This window comes from Terrapene carolina, unplaced genomic scaffold (genome assembly GCF_002925995.2).
Source record: "Terrapene carolina triunguis isolate 2854851 unplaced genomic scaffold, T_m_triunguis-2.0 Scaffold62, whole genome shotgun sequence".
NCBI lineage: Eukaryota > Metazoa > Chordata > Testudines > Emydidae > Terrapene > Terrapene triunguis.
In genome coordinates, this window is record NW_020664413.1 from 15,490,324 (window position 1) to 15,508,745 (window position 18,422).

Consider the following 18,422-nt stretch of genomic DNA (forward strand, 5'->3'; position numbering starts at 1 on the left):
CTGCACTCCCCTCCTACACCCCTAACCCCTGCACTGTGCCCTCTTCAACTAATCCCTGCACCCCCTTCACTCCTATACTCTGCACCTCCCTCCTGCGCCCCTAACCCCTGCACTGTGCCCTCTTCACCCCAGCCCCTACCCACCTTCTGTGCCCCTAACCTCTGCATCCCCCTCCTGCACCCACATGGGAAAACTGACCTGGATGCAGACAGAGCAGCTGGCATTGCTGCTCGCTCCCACCACCCCCGGACTTCTCTGATCCTGTCAACTTCAGACCCTCACTTTTTCTATCTGTAAAGTGGAGAAACCAAAGAAACCAAACTATGACAAATTCCACAGGAAAGAAATATTGTCAGTACTTCTTATATTTTCCACATTAAAAATACCATTTTTTTAAAATATCTATGAGAACTATACACCAATAATAAGTAACAGAAATGTATCCTTATGACTGAAGGACATACTTCCTGTAAAAGTATCTCAAAATGAAGGATTGTAAAGTGTCAAGGCAGTTGTGTGTTTTTTCATAGGGACCCATAATACTTAGTTCTTCTGTTAGCACTTTTCTGTCCCTGATTTTCAAGGTACTTTACAAAGAAGCGTTAAGAAAAGTTGATTTGTGGTTAGGGAAAGTAAATGATATTAGCTCTGTCAATGTGCCTATTGTAGAGTGCAAAATAAATTGCAAAATGCCTTGGATTTTGATTGGTGTAGCATGTCATAGTACTGTGTACTGTCATATTCAGTACAAGGCCCCCCGTCTCCTTTGCTAGGAATAACACAGACAGAGCTGTGGAGGGACTGCAAATTTCAGCTCCTGGAGTTTTTTCACTGTTCTGTATCAGAGGGGTAGCCGTGTTAGTCTGGACCTGTAAAAAGTGACAAAGAGTCCTGTGGCACCTTATAGACTAACAGAAGTATTGGAGCATGAGCTTTCGTGGGTGAATACCCACTTCGTCAGACGCACCCACAACAGCTCATGCTCCAATACTTCTGTTAGTCTATAAGGTGCCACAGGACTCTGTCGCTTTTCACTGTTCTGTGGCAGTGGTGAAGAATTCCATCCTCTCCACTACTTGTGCCTGGAGAACTTGTGTCCATAATGCCACCTGACCCCTGGTCAGCAGCCCTTATTGCTTGCCTCCCTGCACTGCAGAACTCCTGCAGGAGACATACTGTCTGGAGTTTCCCTGGCATCATCTGGAACCCCATTTGGGGAAGGAAATGCACCAAACTATAGATGGAGGAGAAGCGTAAGTTACTACACACTGTCTACTGTAAATTGAAACAGTTTGCTCCCAAGATCTGTTATGTGTGTGTAGGATTCAGTGTAGACCAGTCAGAACTACCTTCCCATCCCCACCGTCTCCTGACTCACAGAAGCCAAACACTGTGGAGCCTTTCTGAAAGAGATAACTTCCCAACACCATGCCCCCTAAACAGGAGTATGCTCTGGGCATATACCCAAAGAGCAGTATGAGAACCTAAGCTTGAATTTGTCTGTATTTTTGATGTACTCAGAACCTGTAAGTAACTTAAGCACCATTTTGTATGTGCTCAAAGAAAGGGTAGCCAAAATGAGCATAGACTAACTCTAAGGTTATTGAATGATATTAAACAAAGGAAAAGAACCATCAAATTGTAATGTTAGCCAAGAGACCTGAGACAGCTCTGTGCTGGTTAGTGTTCTGATACAAAGCTGATGGGCATGTTATAGACAGAGCCTGCCAGAAATGCACATATGTAGTCGAGGCATATATAGAATTACAAAATAGCCAATACATAGACACAAAGTAAAACTGTGGGCATTAGAATAAATAAATTAGTCTGGTTTTGCCATGGCAGCACAAATTACTCATTTCCTGGACCCCTTAAAAGAAGTATTCACAGCAAATAAGAGATTCAAGAGAACAGCAATGCACATTATTCAAGAGTATGTCAGGATATTGAGACAGGTTTGACTATTACTGCAGCTTTAGTGCCTCAACAGCCTACAGGTGTTCAGGAAATATATGCATCCTTAATAATGCCTGGGGCTAGGCAATTCAGTGTTCTCTACAAGTGTTACATAAACCAACAGGTGTCATATGAATGTAGCCAATTATAACTTCTCTTCACTGAATAACTTCTGACACTGTTTTGGAGTGTACACTGATTCTATAGTCATTTTAAGCAGTGACAACAGTGAGGTATATTTTGATAATGACAATATGTGATCTCTCTTTTCACCAATGCAGATGAATCCCCTACGCCATAACAGAAAAAAGACCATGGTGAGAAAGTCTGTTTTTTGTTGTTTGTTTGTTTGTTGTTTTTTCTAAGAAAAACCACATTTAAGGTACTTAGGCATGAGTACTCTCTAATCCAAAGAAATTATTTCTAAACTACAAAAGAAACACAATTTATGCTAACCACATTCACATCTGGAATGGAAAAACTGATAGATTTAAGCCGGATATAAAGAGACCATCTTTCTCTATTTTTTCCTTATTAAAATATAGCTTAGAGCCTAGAAGGCTGGTCCAGACTAGCACATGAATTGAGAGAAATGATACTGTCAAATCAAACTTCCACCTTGTGGAACTTCCCTCTAGGAATCTGGACCACAGTTGCTTAAGAAAAAATTCTTCTGTCCTGCCAGATAAGACTCCAAGAGGTAAAGTATGGAGCTGTTCAAAATAGAACCTGTTTGGTCTTCCTTAACTACTATCTGCCATTACAGTTTCACCTTTGTTTATTTAGATAAGTCACACTAGTGATGGTGTCCAATCATTTTGCACCACCTCCTCCTGACTTTCATCTATTTATTTATTTATTTAATAAGCAGCAGGTTTTAAACAAATATAAGGAAGTACTTCTTCATACAATGCACAGCCAACCTGTGGAACTCATCACCAGTGGATATTGTTAAGATCAAAAGTATAATTGAAACAAAGAATTATGTAAGTTCATGGAGGATAGATCCATTAATGGCTATTAGCCAAGATGGACAGAGAAGCAACCCCATGCTCTGGGTGCCCCTAAACCTCTGCCTTCCAGAAGCTGGGACTGGATGACAGGGGATGGATCACTCAATAATTGTCCTAGTCTGTTCATTTTCTTTAAAGCATCTGACACTGGCCACTGTTGGAAGACAGGATACTGGGCTAGATGGACCACTGGTCTGACCGAGTATGGCCATTCTTATGTTTTGTTATTTAAATATGCCCATCACATTGTCCAGGTGCACGTGTATGTAAATAAATAAGAACAATACTATGTTCAACTGACCACTGTAAACTAAAACTAAAACAAACTTCATCTCTCCACTGTCAGCTCTAAACAAACAGACACCCACCCCCATTCAGGCTAAAGCCCCAATATGCAGATGGGCTTCATACTGTGCCCTGAAGCTCAGAAACTTGAGTCCTCTCAGACCAATGGGGAAAGTGGGTTCGGCAACCTTTCACTGAAAACACTCAACCTCCACGACCGAAATAGCCAAATTAGGCGCTATGAGATTTTGCCCATCAGCTGGGCCCCAATGTGTCTCAGGTAGTTAGGACCCAAACCATTTAGGGTTTTCAAGATCAAAATCAACATTTCAGATTGTAGCTGGAAGCAAAGAAGAAGCCACTGCAGTCTTTAGCAGACAGGCACCATATGCACCCTTCAGTCAGCACTTCTAAGTACCGTTAACAGGCTGTTGCATTCTGCACCAGATCTGTGGCTTACACCAAGTAATTAAATCTGGAGGTAACTCAACCATGGGTAAGTGTTACAAGGTCAGCTTCAGATATAAATTCTCTCCATCCTTATGACAAGCTGCCTCCCACAGTGAGCGCACATGCAGGTTGAATACAAAAGGTGTTAGGATGGGTCCCTGAAGATCTGTGCAAAAGACAGCCCTTGGGGAGAATGGAGAAATCATAAACAGACCCCATCTGAAATCTGAAAGGGGGCCATTTAGGGATTTGGGGATTTAGTTGGGGATTGGTCCTGCTTTGAGCAGGGGGTTGGACTAGATGACCTCCTGAGGTCCCTTCCAACCCTGATATTCTATGATTCTAATACATAGCGTTTTGTCTCCCTCTCCCCATTAGGGTCTGCAGTAGATTCAACAAAGTTATATTGTCAATTATATGTGAGGTTGCTGACAGACAAAGCTGATTTTTTTGTTCTATCACTAGGAAGAGATAATCTGAAAATGAGACTGGTCAAGCCTCCATACCTGAACCAGCCAAATCATAAGAGTCATAGAAATGTAGGTCTGGAAGGGACCTCGAGAAGTCATCAAGTCCAGCTCCTTGCACTGCGGCAGCACCAAGTAAACCTAGACCATCCCTGACAGGTGTTTGTCCAACCTGTTTTTAAAAACCTCCAGTGATGGGGATTCCACAACCTCCGCTGGAAGCCTGATCCAGAGTTTAACTACCCTTACAGTTAGAAGGTTTTTCCTAATATCTAACTTAAATCTCCCTTGCTGCAGATTAAGCCCATTAGTTCTTTTCCTACCTTCAGTGGATATGGAGAACAACGGATCATTAGCCTCTTTATAACAGCCCTTAATATATTTGCAGACTGTTATTAGGTTCCCCCTCAGTCTTCTTTTTTCAATACTAAACATGCCCAGTTTTTTTAACCTTGTATCATTATTGTTGCTCATCTCTGAACTGTCTCTGTTTTATCCACACCTTTCCTAAAGAGTGGCACCCAGCCTTGGACACAATAATGTAGCTGAGGCCTCACCAGTGCCAAGTAGGGTGGGATAATTACAGCTCATGTCTTAAATATGGGACTCCTGTGAATACTCCCCAGAATGATATTCGCCTTTTTCACAGCTGTATCACATTGCTGATTCATATTCAACTTGTGATCCACAATAATCCCAGATCCTTTTCAGCAGTACTGTCACCTAGCCAGTTATTCCTCATTTGGTAGTTGTGCATTTGATTTTACCTTCCTAAGTACTTTGCACTTGTCTTTACAGAATTTCATCTTGTTGAATTCAGATCAATTCTCCAATTTGTCAAGGTCATTTTGAATTCTAATCCTCTCCTCCTTGCAACCCCTTCCAGCTTGGTGTCATTTGCAAACTTTATAAGCATACTCTCCTTTTCATTATCCAAGTCATTAAATGAAAATATTGACTAATATCAGACCCAGAACTTACCCTTTCAGAACTCCACCAGATATGTCCTCACACTTGCAAAGTGAACCATTAATAACTACTCTTTGAATATGGTCTTTCAACCAGTTGTGCAGCACTTTATAGTAATTTCATCTAGACCACATTTGCCTCGTTTGCTTATGAGAATATCATGTGAGACGGTGTCAAAAGCCTTAGTAAAATCAAGATGTATCATATCTACTGCTTCCCCCATCCACTAAGTCAGTCGCCCAGTGCCCAGGTGAAAGGAATGAAGTAAATAATTATGCCAATTTTCCTCAACTCCCACCTTCTCAATAATCCTGCCCCAAAAGGACAGTTTGGGCAACGTGGACTCTCCCTTCCTCTGTTTCCTTTTTGTGGATTTGGAGGCTTAGGAATGTTCATCAAACTGTCTCTAAGTACCAAGCCAAAGTATCTTGCTGTTCCATGGGATTAACCTGCAGATCCATTAGGCCTAGAAAGGCTAGGACCCGCTGAAAACAAGAACTTCCACATCCTCTCCAAAGAGGAAAAATTGTCTGAGCTTTGCAGGAGTCATATTTATTATCTAGCTAGTCCCTTAAACAGGGGAAGTGCCATTTGTCTCCACAGTGGTTGAAGAGAGAAAAATCTATTGGAATTGTTACACCAGAGAACTAAAATGGTAATGGAACTAAAATGCAGGGTCCTACAGAATCTCTGGACTGTTTATAGATCCTAGAAAGATATTTAAGCAGTGTGAAAAACGCCTTTTAGGCTTTGACCATTGCTAATGAAATAGCTACTGATTTTTCATTATGCTCATTTTACTTCATGCATGTTTGAACTATACTAAACATCTTATTTTTGCGTAAGTAATTCAAGAGAAGGAATTGCTGAGTACACAGAAAACATCTTAGCAGGCTTGCAACTTAAATCTAAAAGTGGTTCTGACACAAAGGGTATATCTACACTACACACCGGATCGGCGGGCAGCAATCGATCCAGCGGGGGTCGATTTATCGCGTCTAAATCGACCCCCGAGCGCTCTCCCGTCAACTCCTGTACTCCACCACCGCAAGAGGCGCAGACGACAGGGGAGCGGCAGCAGTTGACTCACCGTAGTGAAGACACCGCGTAAGTAGGTCTAAGTATGTCGACTTCAGCTACGTTATTCACGTAGCTGAAGTTGCGTAACTTAGATCGAATCCCCCCTCTCCGTCCCGTGTAGACCAGGCCAAAGACTGCCTGATCCTAGAAAAGGTTCAAAGACTGTCTGACTTGATCAGATTAATCATGTTAGTTTTTAAAAAGATAAGACCTTTACAAGTACTCCTTTACGATAGTACTGCTCATTCCTAAAGATGCAAGGAAGCCATGGAGATTCCGTTCAAACATACAGAAGGAGAGGAGATTGCACTAACTCATAAATCTGATGGCTTAAACTCAGAGGAAAAGTCCTTCCCCTTATTATTATGATGTTCATATGACTCCATCAGAGACGTATATTTAAAACACTTTTAGCTATTTGGTAATCTGTTGATCAAGAGATTCTAACCTCAGATTAATGATAAATGGAGAAGGGGAAGCAAATTTACAACCTCTTCCCCATGAGCAGGAGAATGTATCTACATTTGAATGTCCAAAGATGATTTTGAAATAAGATTAATAGTCTGACTGGTGTTAAATGGACGTTAGACAAAATGACCCTACCACTTTAGGCTATATAGGTGTACCAAGGCTTATAAATCTCCAAACCATTCTACCCAAGATTCAGTCTGTGCCATAGATGGATTGTTGTGCACTGCAATAAAGCTTCTCTGGGGAGTAAGCAGGTTACAATCTCTAGGTCAGTTTGATGTGATTAAATTCTGACAGAAGTGCAAAATATCCCTTCATCCCCAGTGGTAGGGAATTAGTTATCAATTCTGGTCTGATCTTCTGACAAGGCATCACCAACATCACCAAATAGAATACAGCAGGAGGAATCAAAAACACCAGGAGCAAGCTAAAGAATACATGTTTGCACCCACTAGAGAGACATACTGTCATCTTATGCAAAGTGTTATTGGATTTGTAATGGTCATGTTCCACCTGTTAGAAGTGACAGATATAATCCTATGGTCAATATTAGTGTGAGGGGAATACTGAAACAATGAAATGAGAATTCTAAGACATCTAATTTGTCAGATTTCTACAGCCAAAACCTGGATAAAGTTCCTTGTTTTCCAGCAGCATGCGTTCTTAAAAGTCAGCTGCAGTTTTTCAGCAACAGATGTAGACATCTATAACCAAGGCCATCTTAAGGTGAAAAATTTTGTGTAATGTAAACAAAGTAGAACTCACCCTTGCAGCTTCAATTACTCTTAACAGATTCACTATACAATTATGCATTTTATTAAACTTGCTTTCTGTAGACCTAAATAGTAATCAAAATAATTTAAGACAGATCTACTTCTATTACTGCTTTAACATTTAATCCCAGCATGGATTCCTATGTACTGCATGCATTCAAGCAACATTTGGTACAATATGATGATGTATAGAAGACAATGCGATCAATTTATATTCTGTATACTCCTTATGTACCTTCTGGAATGATACTATAAATCACACTTACTGTTTTGGTTCTTCTTGGGAGTCACTGCACATATTGCTACAAGAAGTTGATGAAACTATCAGACATAAAGCACAATCCAAGCCCAGAGCAGCCAAGAAGAGACTGAGAGGCACTTTCTACTCCAATGTCCAAAATACAAGGAAATACATGAAAGAAATCTCCTCAAATTGTAAGCAATCATAAAAATCATTTAAGCAAAAAGGAGTAACGAAAAACTGTATCTAACCCTGGAAGAAAGGAAAGACAGCAGAGATTGGATCACACTATGTAGCAATCTGACAGTGCAGGGGTGGCCAAACTGAGCCTGAGAAGGAGCCAGAATTTACCAATGTACATTGCCAAAGAGCCACAGTAATACGTCAGCAGCCCCCCATCAGTTCCCCACCCACTCCCAGCGCCTCCTGCCCACCGGCAGCTCTGCCGATCAGCTGTTTCGTGGAGTGCAGGAGGCTCTGCATGGGAGGAGGAGAAGCGAGGGCATGGCAGGGTCAGGGGAGGGGGCGGGAAGGGGTGGAGTGGGGGCCAGGCCTGTGGCAGAGCCAGCGTTGAGCAGTGAGCACTTCCTGGCACATTGGAAAGTTGACGCCTGTAGTTCCAGCCCCGGAGTCGATGCCTATACAAGGAGCTGAATATTAACTCTGAAGAGCCGCATGTGGCTCCGGAGCCACAGGTTGGCCACCCCTGTGCCAGTGGATCAGGAATGGCCATTGCTGAAAAATGGAAACAGGAAATCAAATCCTAAACACAATGTTTACCCCTATCCTGGATGGATCTTACCCAACTCTGATAGATACCTGAAGGCTCGGTTTCTTTTATGCAGTCTAGTAACACTTGTATGGTTAGTCATGCCAATAAAGTCTCATGGAATTTAGTTGTTACGAACAAGCAACAGACTTCAACAGGTGAGAGTACAGCAGACCATACCCATGTTATGCTTTGTAAGACAACACAAGAATCATTGTACACAACTCCAATGTAAAGATTTTGGATTTAAGGTTAAAGTGTTTTTCTGTGGCATTCTGAATATTTTAAACACATACTACATCTAATAGTAAAATTGCTCCTATCTGCACAGTACACTATATAATCAAGGTATAGAACGTTTGGTTTGTGAAAAATATTTTCCTTCTTCCACAGTAACTGTCAAACATTTACATTAAAACTGTAGCCACGGTGTAATTTTAAGGGTCTAGATTTTTACAGATGTTAAAAAGGAGGACTTTGATTTTGGGGGGAATCTCAGCCAGAAATATTGCTGACTGAGTAGATGTTGGGACTTAATCAATACAAAAGAAAGTCTGCTTCTGGAGTCTCGCACAGAGGACTGTGCACTCAAAATTGAATGCTTATAAGGTACATTAAAGTTTTCACGTAATTTAAGATATGAACAGAGCTTTCTGACGCTGATTACAAAAGGGTCAGTTTACAGTGTCATGTTTCATTCTTCTAAAGATGTGGAGAAAATATTTTTATGAGAGGGAGAAAGACAGATTGAGCACTTGCTCCAAATCTCTGTTTAAATTACTATATTGCATGGAGTGCATAGGCATGAATATATATACACTGACTAAGGGCTTGTCTACACTTACCGGAGGGTCCGGCGGCAGGCAATCGGTTTTCTGGGATCGACTTATCGCGTCTAGTGAAGACGCGATAAAATCGATCCCTGATCGCTCTGCCGTCGACTCCGGAAATCCACCGCGGCAAGAGGCGGCAGCGGAGTCGGCGGCAGCGCGGCAGCGGTCGACTTTCCCCCGTCCTCACCGCCAGGTAAGCCGACCTAAAATACGCAACTTCAGCTACGGTATTCACGTAGCTGAAGTTGCGTATCTTAGGTCGGACCCCCGCTGTAGTGTAGACCTAGCCTCAGTAACAGAGATATGCAGACTTGCAAAGCTATGATGTGCTACCTGCTTTTCTCTCCGATTTTCTGTTCTCTTTTGAAAACCAGAAGATTTGGGTGCAGAAAATCCTTTCCCAGATAGCACGTATTTACTGTTAGAAGTGCTTTCATTTTCCCCTTAACTTTCTGTCTCCTCACTACACACTTTTTTTTGGTCCAGTGTAATTTTTTTCCTTTCCTTCAATTCTTCAACTGACATATCACATAACTCTGGAACAGTGGTGTAGTTAGGAAAAAAAGAAATGGGTAAACTAAGCTAAACTAAACTTCATATTCTCCAAATGAGAAGTAGATAATCTCCATTTACCTGAGCTTCCCCTCAACTACACTACTGCCCTGGGGCACAGGTCTTCACCAGCATCAGCCCCCTACTAACATGGGGCTGGAAACATTCACTTGTCCCAAGATAAATCAATATGATGTGTGCGCCATAATCCTCGGCAGCATGAAAACTTTCACTAAAAAAGAGGAAAGTTTTCAGCCCTCATGGTTACAAAGGTGACACTCCAAATGGAAATGGAGTTTAAAACAATGTAGTACTGTCTTCCAAATACCTGGTCTACATACAAGTGATAAAATCCTGGCCCACTGAAATCAGTGGGAGTTTTGCTGATGACTAAAATGGGGCAAGGGATTGCACCCAAATTCACACTAGTTTAACAATAGGTGGGTTTTGTTAAACTGGTACAAAACTATGTGATGAATGCTCTTAAAACAGTTTAATACAGGTTTATATTGGTTTAGCTTGCACTGGAAAATGTATAGGTGCAAAGCAAATTTAACCATTTTTAAACTAATATAAATGTGTCCACACAAAGGTTTGCACCAGTTTAACTAAATCTGTTTTAAAACAGCTACACTGTGATGAAGAGGACATTGTGAAAAGAAATGGGAAGGAAAGAAATGGATTAATTTGCCATACAAACAGGGATTTTCATTAAAAGCAAAGGTAGTCATTTTGTTGAGCTATTGGAGATTTAGTCAAACGTTTTTACAGGAATGGTGAAGAGATTTGTGCACGAAACACTGGAAAATTTCAGTCACAACATCCAGTTACAAATTTATGGCAAAAAGACACAATACATGCTAACAGTACTGCATCAGCTTAAATAATTCAGGAAGTTTTAAATTCAACAAAACTATTGTTTTATAATCAGGAGCTTAAGCACTTTTTCCAGAAACTAAGATTCAAATGCAACAGGAAAAAAAAAAATCCCAACCAACTACGTTCAGTAGATGGATTTAAATTATTGTGAATTATTCAATGGGACTCATCTAAAGAGAACACCACGCTGGAACCTCAAAAAAGGTGTGATGTGTTTTCAATATTTTTCATGGAAAGTTCTCATCAACTTTTGACAAAAACAGAAATATATTTTCCTAACATTTCCAAAGTATTGGCCATCTATAATTGTATTATTTATTTGTATTGCCCCAGTCTTGGACCAAGACTCCATTCTGCTAGGTGCTGTACAAAAAGACAGCTCACTTTCATTGTATGAACAAAATGGAACTTTGTGAGAGAAATAGTTGATACTCAAACACTGTCTCATTGGACACCATACAAAGTGAAACTCCATTTTCAGTTCTGATTCTGCTTGCTCTTCTCCATGTGAACAGAAGCCACTCAGAATTGCAGTAGAAGACCTCATTGTGTATTATAAAAACCATACAGCATTCTATTCCATGTCTCAGCCATTTCAATTAAGTGTTTGACTATGGAAATAACTTAAGGACCCAATCCTGTAATGACATCCATATGGGTGGACTCCTACCAAAGCAAAGTATTCCATTAAAGTCAATGCAGAAACAGTCCTAAAGTATGCTGAAACAGGGAAATAGCCTGCACCCTTTAGGATATTATATATTTGACAATGGATCATAAGAAATTATCACATTTTATTAAATTATTTAAAAAAGCATTATTTTCAATTGGTGATGAAGGCACAGTGTTTTTTCATCATATCGAATAATAAAGAAAATGTAAGTTTGATTTGGCCACTGCATGCATTTCTTGAGAAATGTGAAGCCCTGTGATCTTCCAGAAAAATACTGGGAGTATATATATACACACTGGGAAATATAACAGATAGTAATTGCATTTCCACAGATTTTGTTTACACCATCCTATGGAATTCTACAACAAGGTATAATCCTCTTAAATTCTATAGGCCGTATAAATCATTTACCCAGAAGCATAATGGATTTTCCCAATTAATTATATGAGAGGTTTTGCCTCCTTTCATGCTGAGCACACTGTCAAAGGGTTTCAGGCACTTTTGTATCAAAACGTTCTTTCTATATTGTGAATAAAGTTTATCATCACAACGTACCTCGAAAACTGCTCCTGCAATCCACGCATTTGAGCTCTGCTACGCTCCGACTCCAATGTCACCTCCCGTAATCTTTTTTCACTCTCAAGTCTCAAATGTCTTTCTTCCTCCAACTCATGTATCAGCTTCTCGCGCTGAAAATATATCACCAGAGGTAATATATTAGTTGTATGTGTCCACATTTAAAAAATAAAGGTGCTTCCTTTTGAAGATAAAGATAGTAAAACTTATGAAATGTCATAAGAAAAAGGTCATGTGTGTTTGATTCTGATATTTAATCAAATAAATGCTACAATTAGAATAATATAAATTAGAGATGGAAAAAAAGCCTAACACAGTAAGCTATCTAGTCCATTCCCCTTCTAGTAAAGGGATATTCTCTACAATATGATTTCTAAGTTTCTACTTGTGTGTTAAACTTCTCAAGCAATAAGGACTTTTACTTTTCCACTGTTCCACATCCAATATCCTACACTGAATGCACATACACACAAAAAAGGATAAAAGAAAAAAAATATCTAATTTTTCCACTTGTTCTGTGTGTTCAGTTTGTTAATGCAAATTACTATGGAGACAGCAGATTTTAGGATTTGGTAGGGTCACAAATCTACAAGACTGCTGTAACATATCTGTATCTTAGCTGCTCTACTTTGGCTCACAGACTCATTGAAATCAACAAAACAGGCCTTTAAAATAAAAAGTCTCTCTCCCCATCCTCCATCAATGGAGCAGAGTTTATTTTATTTTTATAAAATACAATGGTAAGAATCTAGCTTTAAAAATCTAGGTATCTAGCCAAAAAGAAAGAGAGAGAGGTTTCAGAAATTTAATAACACCCTCCACTATAAAAAGATATTTAGGTAAAGAGTTTTAGAAACACAGACTAAAAACAGAGCACCTCCAGCATACTGTACCTACTGTACATGTCTTTTATGACATGCTAATTCTTATGAGCCTCTTAACCTCAGCTCCAAAATGTAGTGAATTCAAAAGCCTATTTCGAACAAAAGGTTACACATGACTTGCCAAAAAAAAAAAAGAAAAAGGCAGCAGCAGCTTCAAAACCCACTGTTGGAACCATAAAAAAATACACACACTATCCACGAGATCCTACAACATAGAAATTAAATTCTAATTGTATTTGATTATTCCACAAGCATCTAAATGAGACAGCATCAAATAGGTCAATAAGAAACTGATCAATTGATCAATGTTCTACTAGAGAAAGAGCTTGGGCATGAGTTGACTATGAAAAGGCTAAAGCATCATAACATTACATTACGTACACCATTTATATACTTTGAGAATCACTGTAAACATGATGTGGTACAATTTTTGCGGCCTGTCAAAAAGATTTTGATGCACGTTTGTTACTGACCTAAATTTTTGTGACATACCCACAAAAAATGTATCAAGAAATTATACATATGGTTTCATTACAAAATAACAAAGGGTTCTTACTGTTAAGCCATTAAACAGAGGAGATTATTTATACAAGTCTCACAGCTATAAATCTTGCTGGATAATAATTTATAATAGCAGTAACCAAGGGACCAAAAATATGAGCATTACCAAGTGGATAAGGGATCTTAAAGACAGTGATAAATAAGCAGATGCCACAAAGGAAGGCTGGCAAGGAATTAAATGAAATATCTATATACTTGTGGAAAAATATGGGGAATTGTGAAGAGAATACAGAGCTTCTGTCTAGCTAGCCATACCTAGTATCTCAAAGATGAAAATTTTCAAATAGGAAATAAATTATTGGAAAATAAATTATTGTTCTAATTAAATTATCCAATTAATGTTCTGCCACAGACCCCAATTCTCCAAGATGCTCAATAGTATCAGACTCATCTGACTTCATTGGGAGTTGAGAGTGCTCAACATCTGGCAGAAGGTGCTCAGCACCGCACACTACAAGAATCCTGAATATATGAGAGCATGGAGGAGTAATTCATGCTTAAAAATACTGAGTGGGATTTTCAAAAGTGCTCAGTATTTGCCTAACTGTTCTTGTTGAAGTCAATGGGGAAATGCCCAATGATTCCAATAGGAGCAGCGCTTGGCCAATGCTGAATGCTTTTGATGATAGCCTGAATTATAGATGCATCTCCCTTGCCATATGGGGGGCTTAAGAAAGGAACTCCTGGAGCCAAAAGGCAGCTGTGAAAATGAAAATGAAATGAAAAAGAAATGTCTGGCTGCTTAATCTGTATGCTTAAGACCCAGTGGGGGCTGATCCAGAGAAAAGGAGAAATTACTGGGTGAAGAGCTGAACTGTCATGCCTGTACCAAGCAAGAATTGCCTGCAATAAGCCAGGGACTGCCCACAAGCACATTCAACCCAAGCAAGCACATGGTTCAGGCAAAGTTAAGGGAGTTGACTCCAGCAGGTTGATGTGCATTTCATGTATTGCATGCAGGGTAATACTGTAACATAAAAGGATTCCATGTTTCTAAAACTAAACTGGTTCTTTATTAGGAAAATTATTTACAGAAATGGTGCAGCTAGAATTCTAGCTATGTGCACATCTCCTGACTATCTGGTCCCTCCTCCAAACTCTTCCTTCCTGAAATCTGTGCTCCTCCCTCCAAGTTCCATGCAGCATGCTTCATCTTGTAACAATTTTATTGTGCATCATGTGCAAGCATTTGCTGACTTGGTGGGGCCAGAGGTGACTAGTACATAGCTCACCACAGAGACATGGCCTTTGCCACCACCCACAGTCCTGGCGTGCTATTCCTCTAACAAGTCTCCCACTTCTTGTTTGTGTTATCACTGTTCATGTGGGACTTGCTTCCATCTGTTGCTGTTTTCATTCTGGTGGGTGGCATCCTGTTGTCCATCTGTGCTGTCCATATATCTTGTTTCTTCTGACTTCTACATCAGGACAGCTGAGGCTGTTTCTGAGTCTTCCTGGTCTTGACCTTGCCCTGTTTGTCTGGGTGTACCAGCCGTCTGCTGCTACTCTGCAGTGGTCTTCAGTTTTGTCTCCCCTGCTGTCCTGAGTACATAACCACATCATGTGACCTGTGACCCACTGCTATTTGCACTGCTGCTTTTGCAATTGCTTTGTGTGGCTATTTGAAGGTTGGAGCCAGACCTGATCACCTCTGTACAGTGGACTCGGGTCTTGGCTACACTGTAGGTGCAAGTTATAAGCTTAGCTTGGCATTCTCTTAACTGCTTCTGTGTCTTGTTCATTATTCCTTTGTATGTCTCCACAGTCTGCTGCAACAGACTACCCCTAGTGGGAAGCAGAGTCTTGGTTCTCTGGCCCCATACGCATCAGTCCCTGTGCTAGGCTAATACCTAGTCCCTAGGTATTGTAGGGTGTATTGCGATGGTCCAACGTTGTCAGCAATGGACCCCTTTCTGTCTGTTAAGTCAGTCTGTTCAGTCTCTTGGCCAACTTTACTACTGGCTCTGCCTTCCCATTGCTTTTTGGTTACCCAGGGGAAGATATCTTGTGTTAAAATTCCAATTTGATGCTGAATCGTTCAAATTCAGATGCAGAGTACTGTGGCCCATTGTTTGAGTATAACATGTTGGGCATGTTGTACCTTACAAAATTACCATCAGTTTCCAGATCACAGGTCTTGCCTGAGTGTCCTCCATACAGTCCTTCTCCCAGAAAAATGTAGTAGTAACTTACTGTAACCATGTACTTCCTGCTACTGAGAGTGAATAGGTCTGTAATCCAGCCTTTTCCCAGGGTCAGATTCAGATTTCCTGAGGCTGTAGAGTCTCCTTCTGTGGCTGGTCCCTATACTCTTTTCTCCCCTTGCACTGTTCCATGTCGCTCTCAATTGGGCATTTATGCCTGTCATACATGTAGGCACCCTTTACTAGAGGGGCCTCTGAACAACATCAGGCACCCAGGCACACAGATGAGTGTTGCCTGCTCCTGAGTAACCCAGGGAGGAAAGGGGGGCTACATACAGGTACACTCCCTGATTCATATCATGCATACCTCTATCCGTAGGTGTGAGGTGTGTACCCATCTAATGATATCAATTCTTAAATCTGGTCGGAGTACTGCTCAGTTCCTTTTAAACAAAATCCCCATCTTGCACACACAGCTCATCTCTGATCTGGTAGCATAGGACAACCTCCTGTGGGACTTTCTCCTTGAGATCTGCCCAGCTCTTGAGTATGAAAGTTTTGCTGCCTGTAGCATCCCAGCCTGGTTGGTGCTGTTTTTGGATTGCCTGGACCCTCCCCTCAGAGATATGACAGTAGTCTATGAACATGCTACAATATCTCCTGCTCCACAGATCCATCTCTGTTGTACTTTGGAAGGTATGCCCTGATCACTGTATCTGCCACCAGTCATGACTTTCCTGGGCAGTACCTTATCCTCACTTCATAGCACTGACCCAGTAATATGCATTGGTGTCACTTTGGTGCACTCAGGAGTGGTTCATGCTGCTTTCTAGCAGCTTGTGGTCTGCCTGCACATCTATCTTGTGCCTAACGGTGAACTGATAGAATTGTTCCATTCCAAAGACAACAGTCAGCAGCTCCTTTTCTATCTGAGAACATGTATGGGCTGCTGGCTTTGCATCAGTGTTGCTTTCCACAGTATATACATGTCATCTGCATCCATGATCGGTCTGTCTCTCTCCTGATTCCTGGGTTCCTTTAGCTTGAGCCTCTAAACTTGTTCTCCACCAGTGGCTGTTATTATTTTGATCCTTTGCTTGGATGGTTTAGCTGCCCTTGCTATTTGGAGTCCTTTCTCTGCAGTCAGATCTGTTACTCTCAACAATCTCTCTTGTAAGCTGAAATCACATTTCCCACAAAGGCTCCTGTCTTTAATTAAGGAATCTTTAATGTCTCCAAAGTTGCATGTGGATGGCAGAATTCCCAGGCCTGTAAAGTTAGTATAGTCCTACTTCTACTTCTTGGCAGTGGCTTAAAAAAAAATCCAGTATCTCTCTACTGTCTCATTCCATCTGGGGTCACAGTACTCATCAAAACACTCAACAGCTGTTCCAGTGTTTTGTTGGCTAAGTCTCATCTTTTTCCCAACTCCCCCCTCCCCAATGAGACAGTAAAAAAGCTTTACCTTCATCTTCTCATCTTTATTCCCCATATTAAGCTCTGAATATAGACTCAATTCTGGCTTCCATGTTTGTGCAAGGTTTTCTGTCTGGAAATCCAGCTTTCCTGGTGGTCTGAGCCACTCCCTCCTGATCAATATCAATAATTCTGTGTACTTTAAAGCTCTTATTATTGAGAAAAGCCTCATACCCCTTAATTAGGTAGTAGACGAGTAAGTATCATTCCCTCCATTTTACAGATCTGATAATTGATAGGTTCTACAAGGTCCCTAAAGGCAAAGCAAAGAATATAACCCAGATTTCGGCTACTCAGCCACACTGCCTTACAGAACAATTGTGTCAGATCCATATATGTGGCCATACTTCCAGTAATCACCAAACCACACTCCCCCTTCCACAGCAAAGAATAGTGCCCAAGATTCCTGATTGCAAGTATTCCTCTACTGTCCAACGAAGAGTTCTGTAAGCCACTGGCAACATGTATGTCACAAATGCCTGGGACTCATACAGGATAACAGCCTATTACTGCTACTGGTTACTCTTTTAACTCATGTAGTAGAAGTATGTATTATGGAACTAAAGGTTCATATCCTGCTGATGACCAATACAGGAGGATCAGTATGGGTCGGCATGATAGAATTTCTGTTTTGTCAGTCTGCTTTTTTTTAAAAAAAAAAACCTATAAAAGTACCTTAAAAATTACATTAAAAGAACAATAAGGTTGCAATGCAAATGCGCAAAGTTAGGAACTATTATACTTAAGATTTCTAGAGCAAACTTAATTCAGCTCCATTGTGAGTATGCATTATGATATAGTTTTTAATTACATGATTACATACTATTAGTTGTGCAGGACACATACGTCCTTCAAGTATCAGAGGGGTAGCCGTGTTAGTCTGGATCTGTAAAAAGCAACAGAGTCTCCTGTGGCACCTTTAAGACTAACAGATGTATTGACATGCATCCGACGAAGTGGGCATTCACCCACGAAAGCTTATGCTCCAATACATCTTGTGACGTTGTGCAGTCTATATGGTTTTATAAAAACATGATAATAAGTGAATATAATGTAACTGGGATAGTTTTATAAAAATTTGATAAGTGACTATAATGCAAATGGGATATGCTTCGTGCAAAAGGTCTCTTGTAAGGTATCATTACAAAGCTTATAATCTACCAAGTATGATCATCTGATTTGTATAAATGTACCACTAGAAATATAAAACATAACTCTGAGGGCCTATTGTAATTATGTAAAGTGTGGGCCATTAATGATGGTTTGGAATCTTGATGACTCCCATTAACAAGGACCATTGTCTGCAGATGACTGTGTTTACCTGTGAGTCTTCCTGTATGTGTGTGTGCTGGCAAGTGAGTAATGAAGTC

At 40.5% G+C, this 18,422-nt stretch overlaps 1 protein-coding gene across 1 annotated transcript in view; it reads right to left on the reverse strand.

Moving 5' to 3' along the window:
• NCKAP5 (NCK associated protein 5) overlaps positions 1–18,422 on the reverse strand; it is a 408,903-nt gene that overhangs the window by 291,520 nt on the left and 98,961 nt on the right. The window contains exon 3 of the mRNA XM_026647423.1: positions 11,967–12,100. Within this exon, the coding sequence (XP_026503208.1) occupies positions 11,967–12,100 (134 nt within the window). The remainder of the gene's footprint in view (positions 1–11,966; positions 12,101–18,422) is intronic.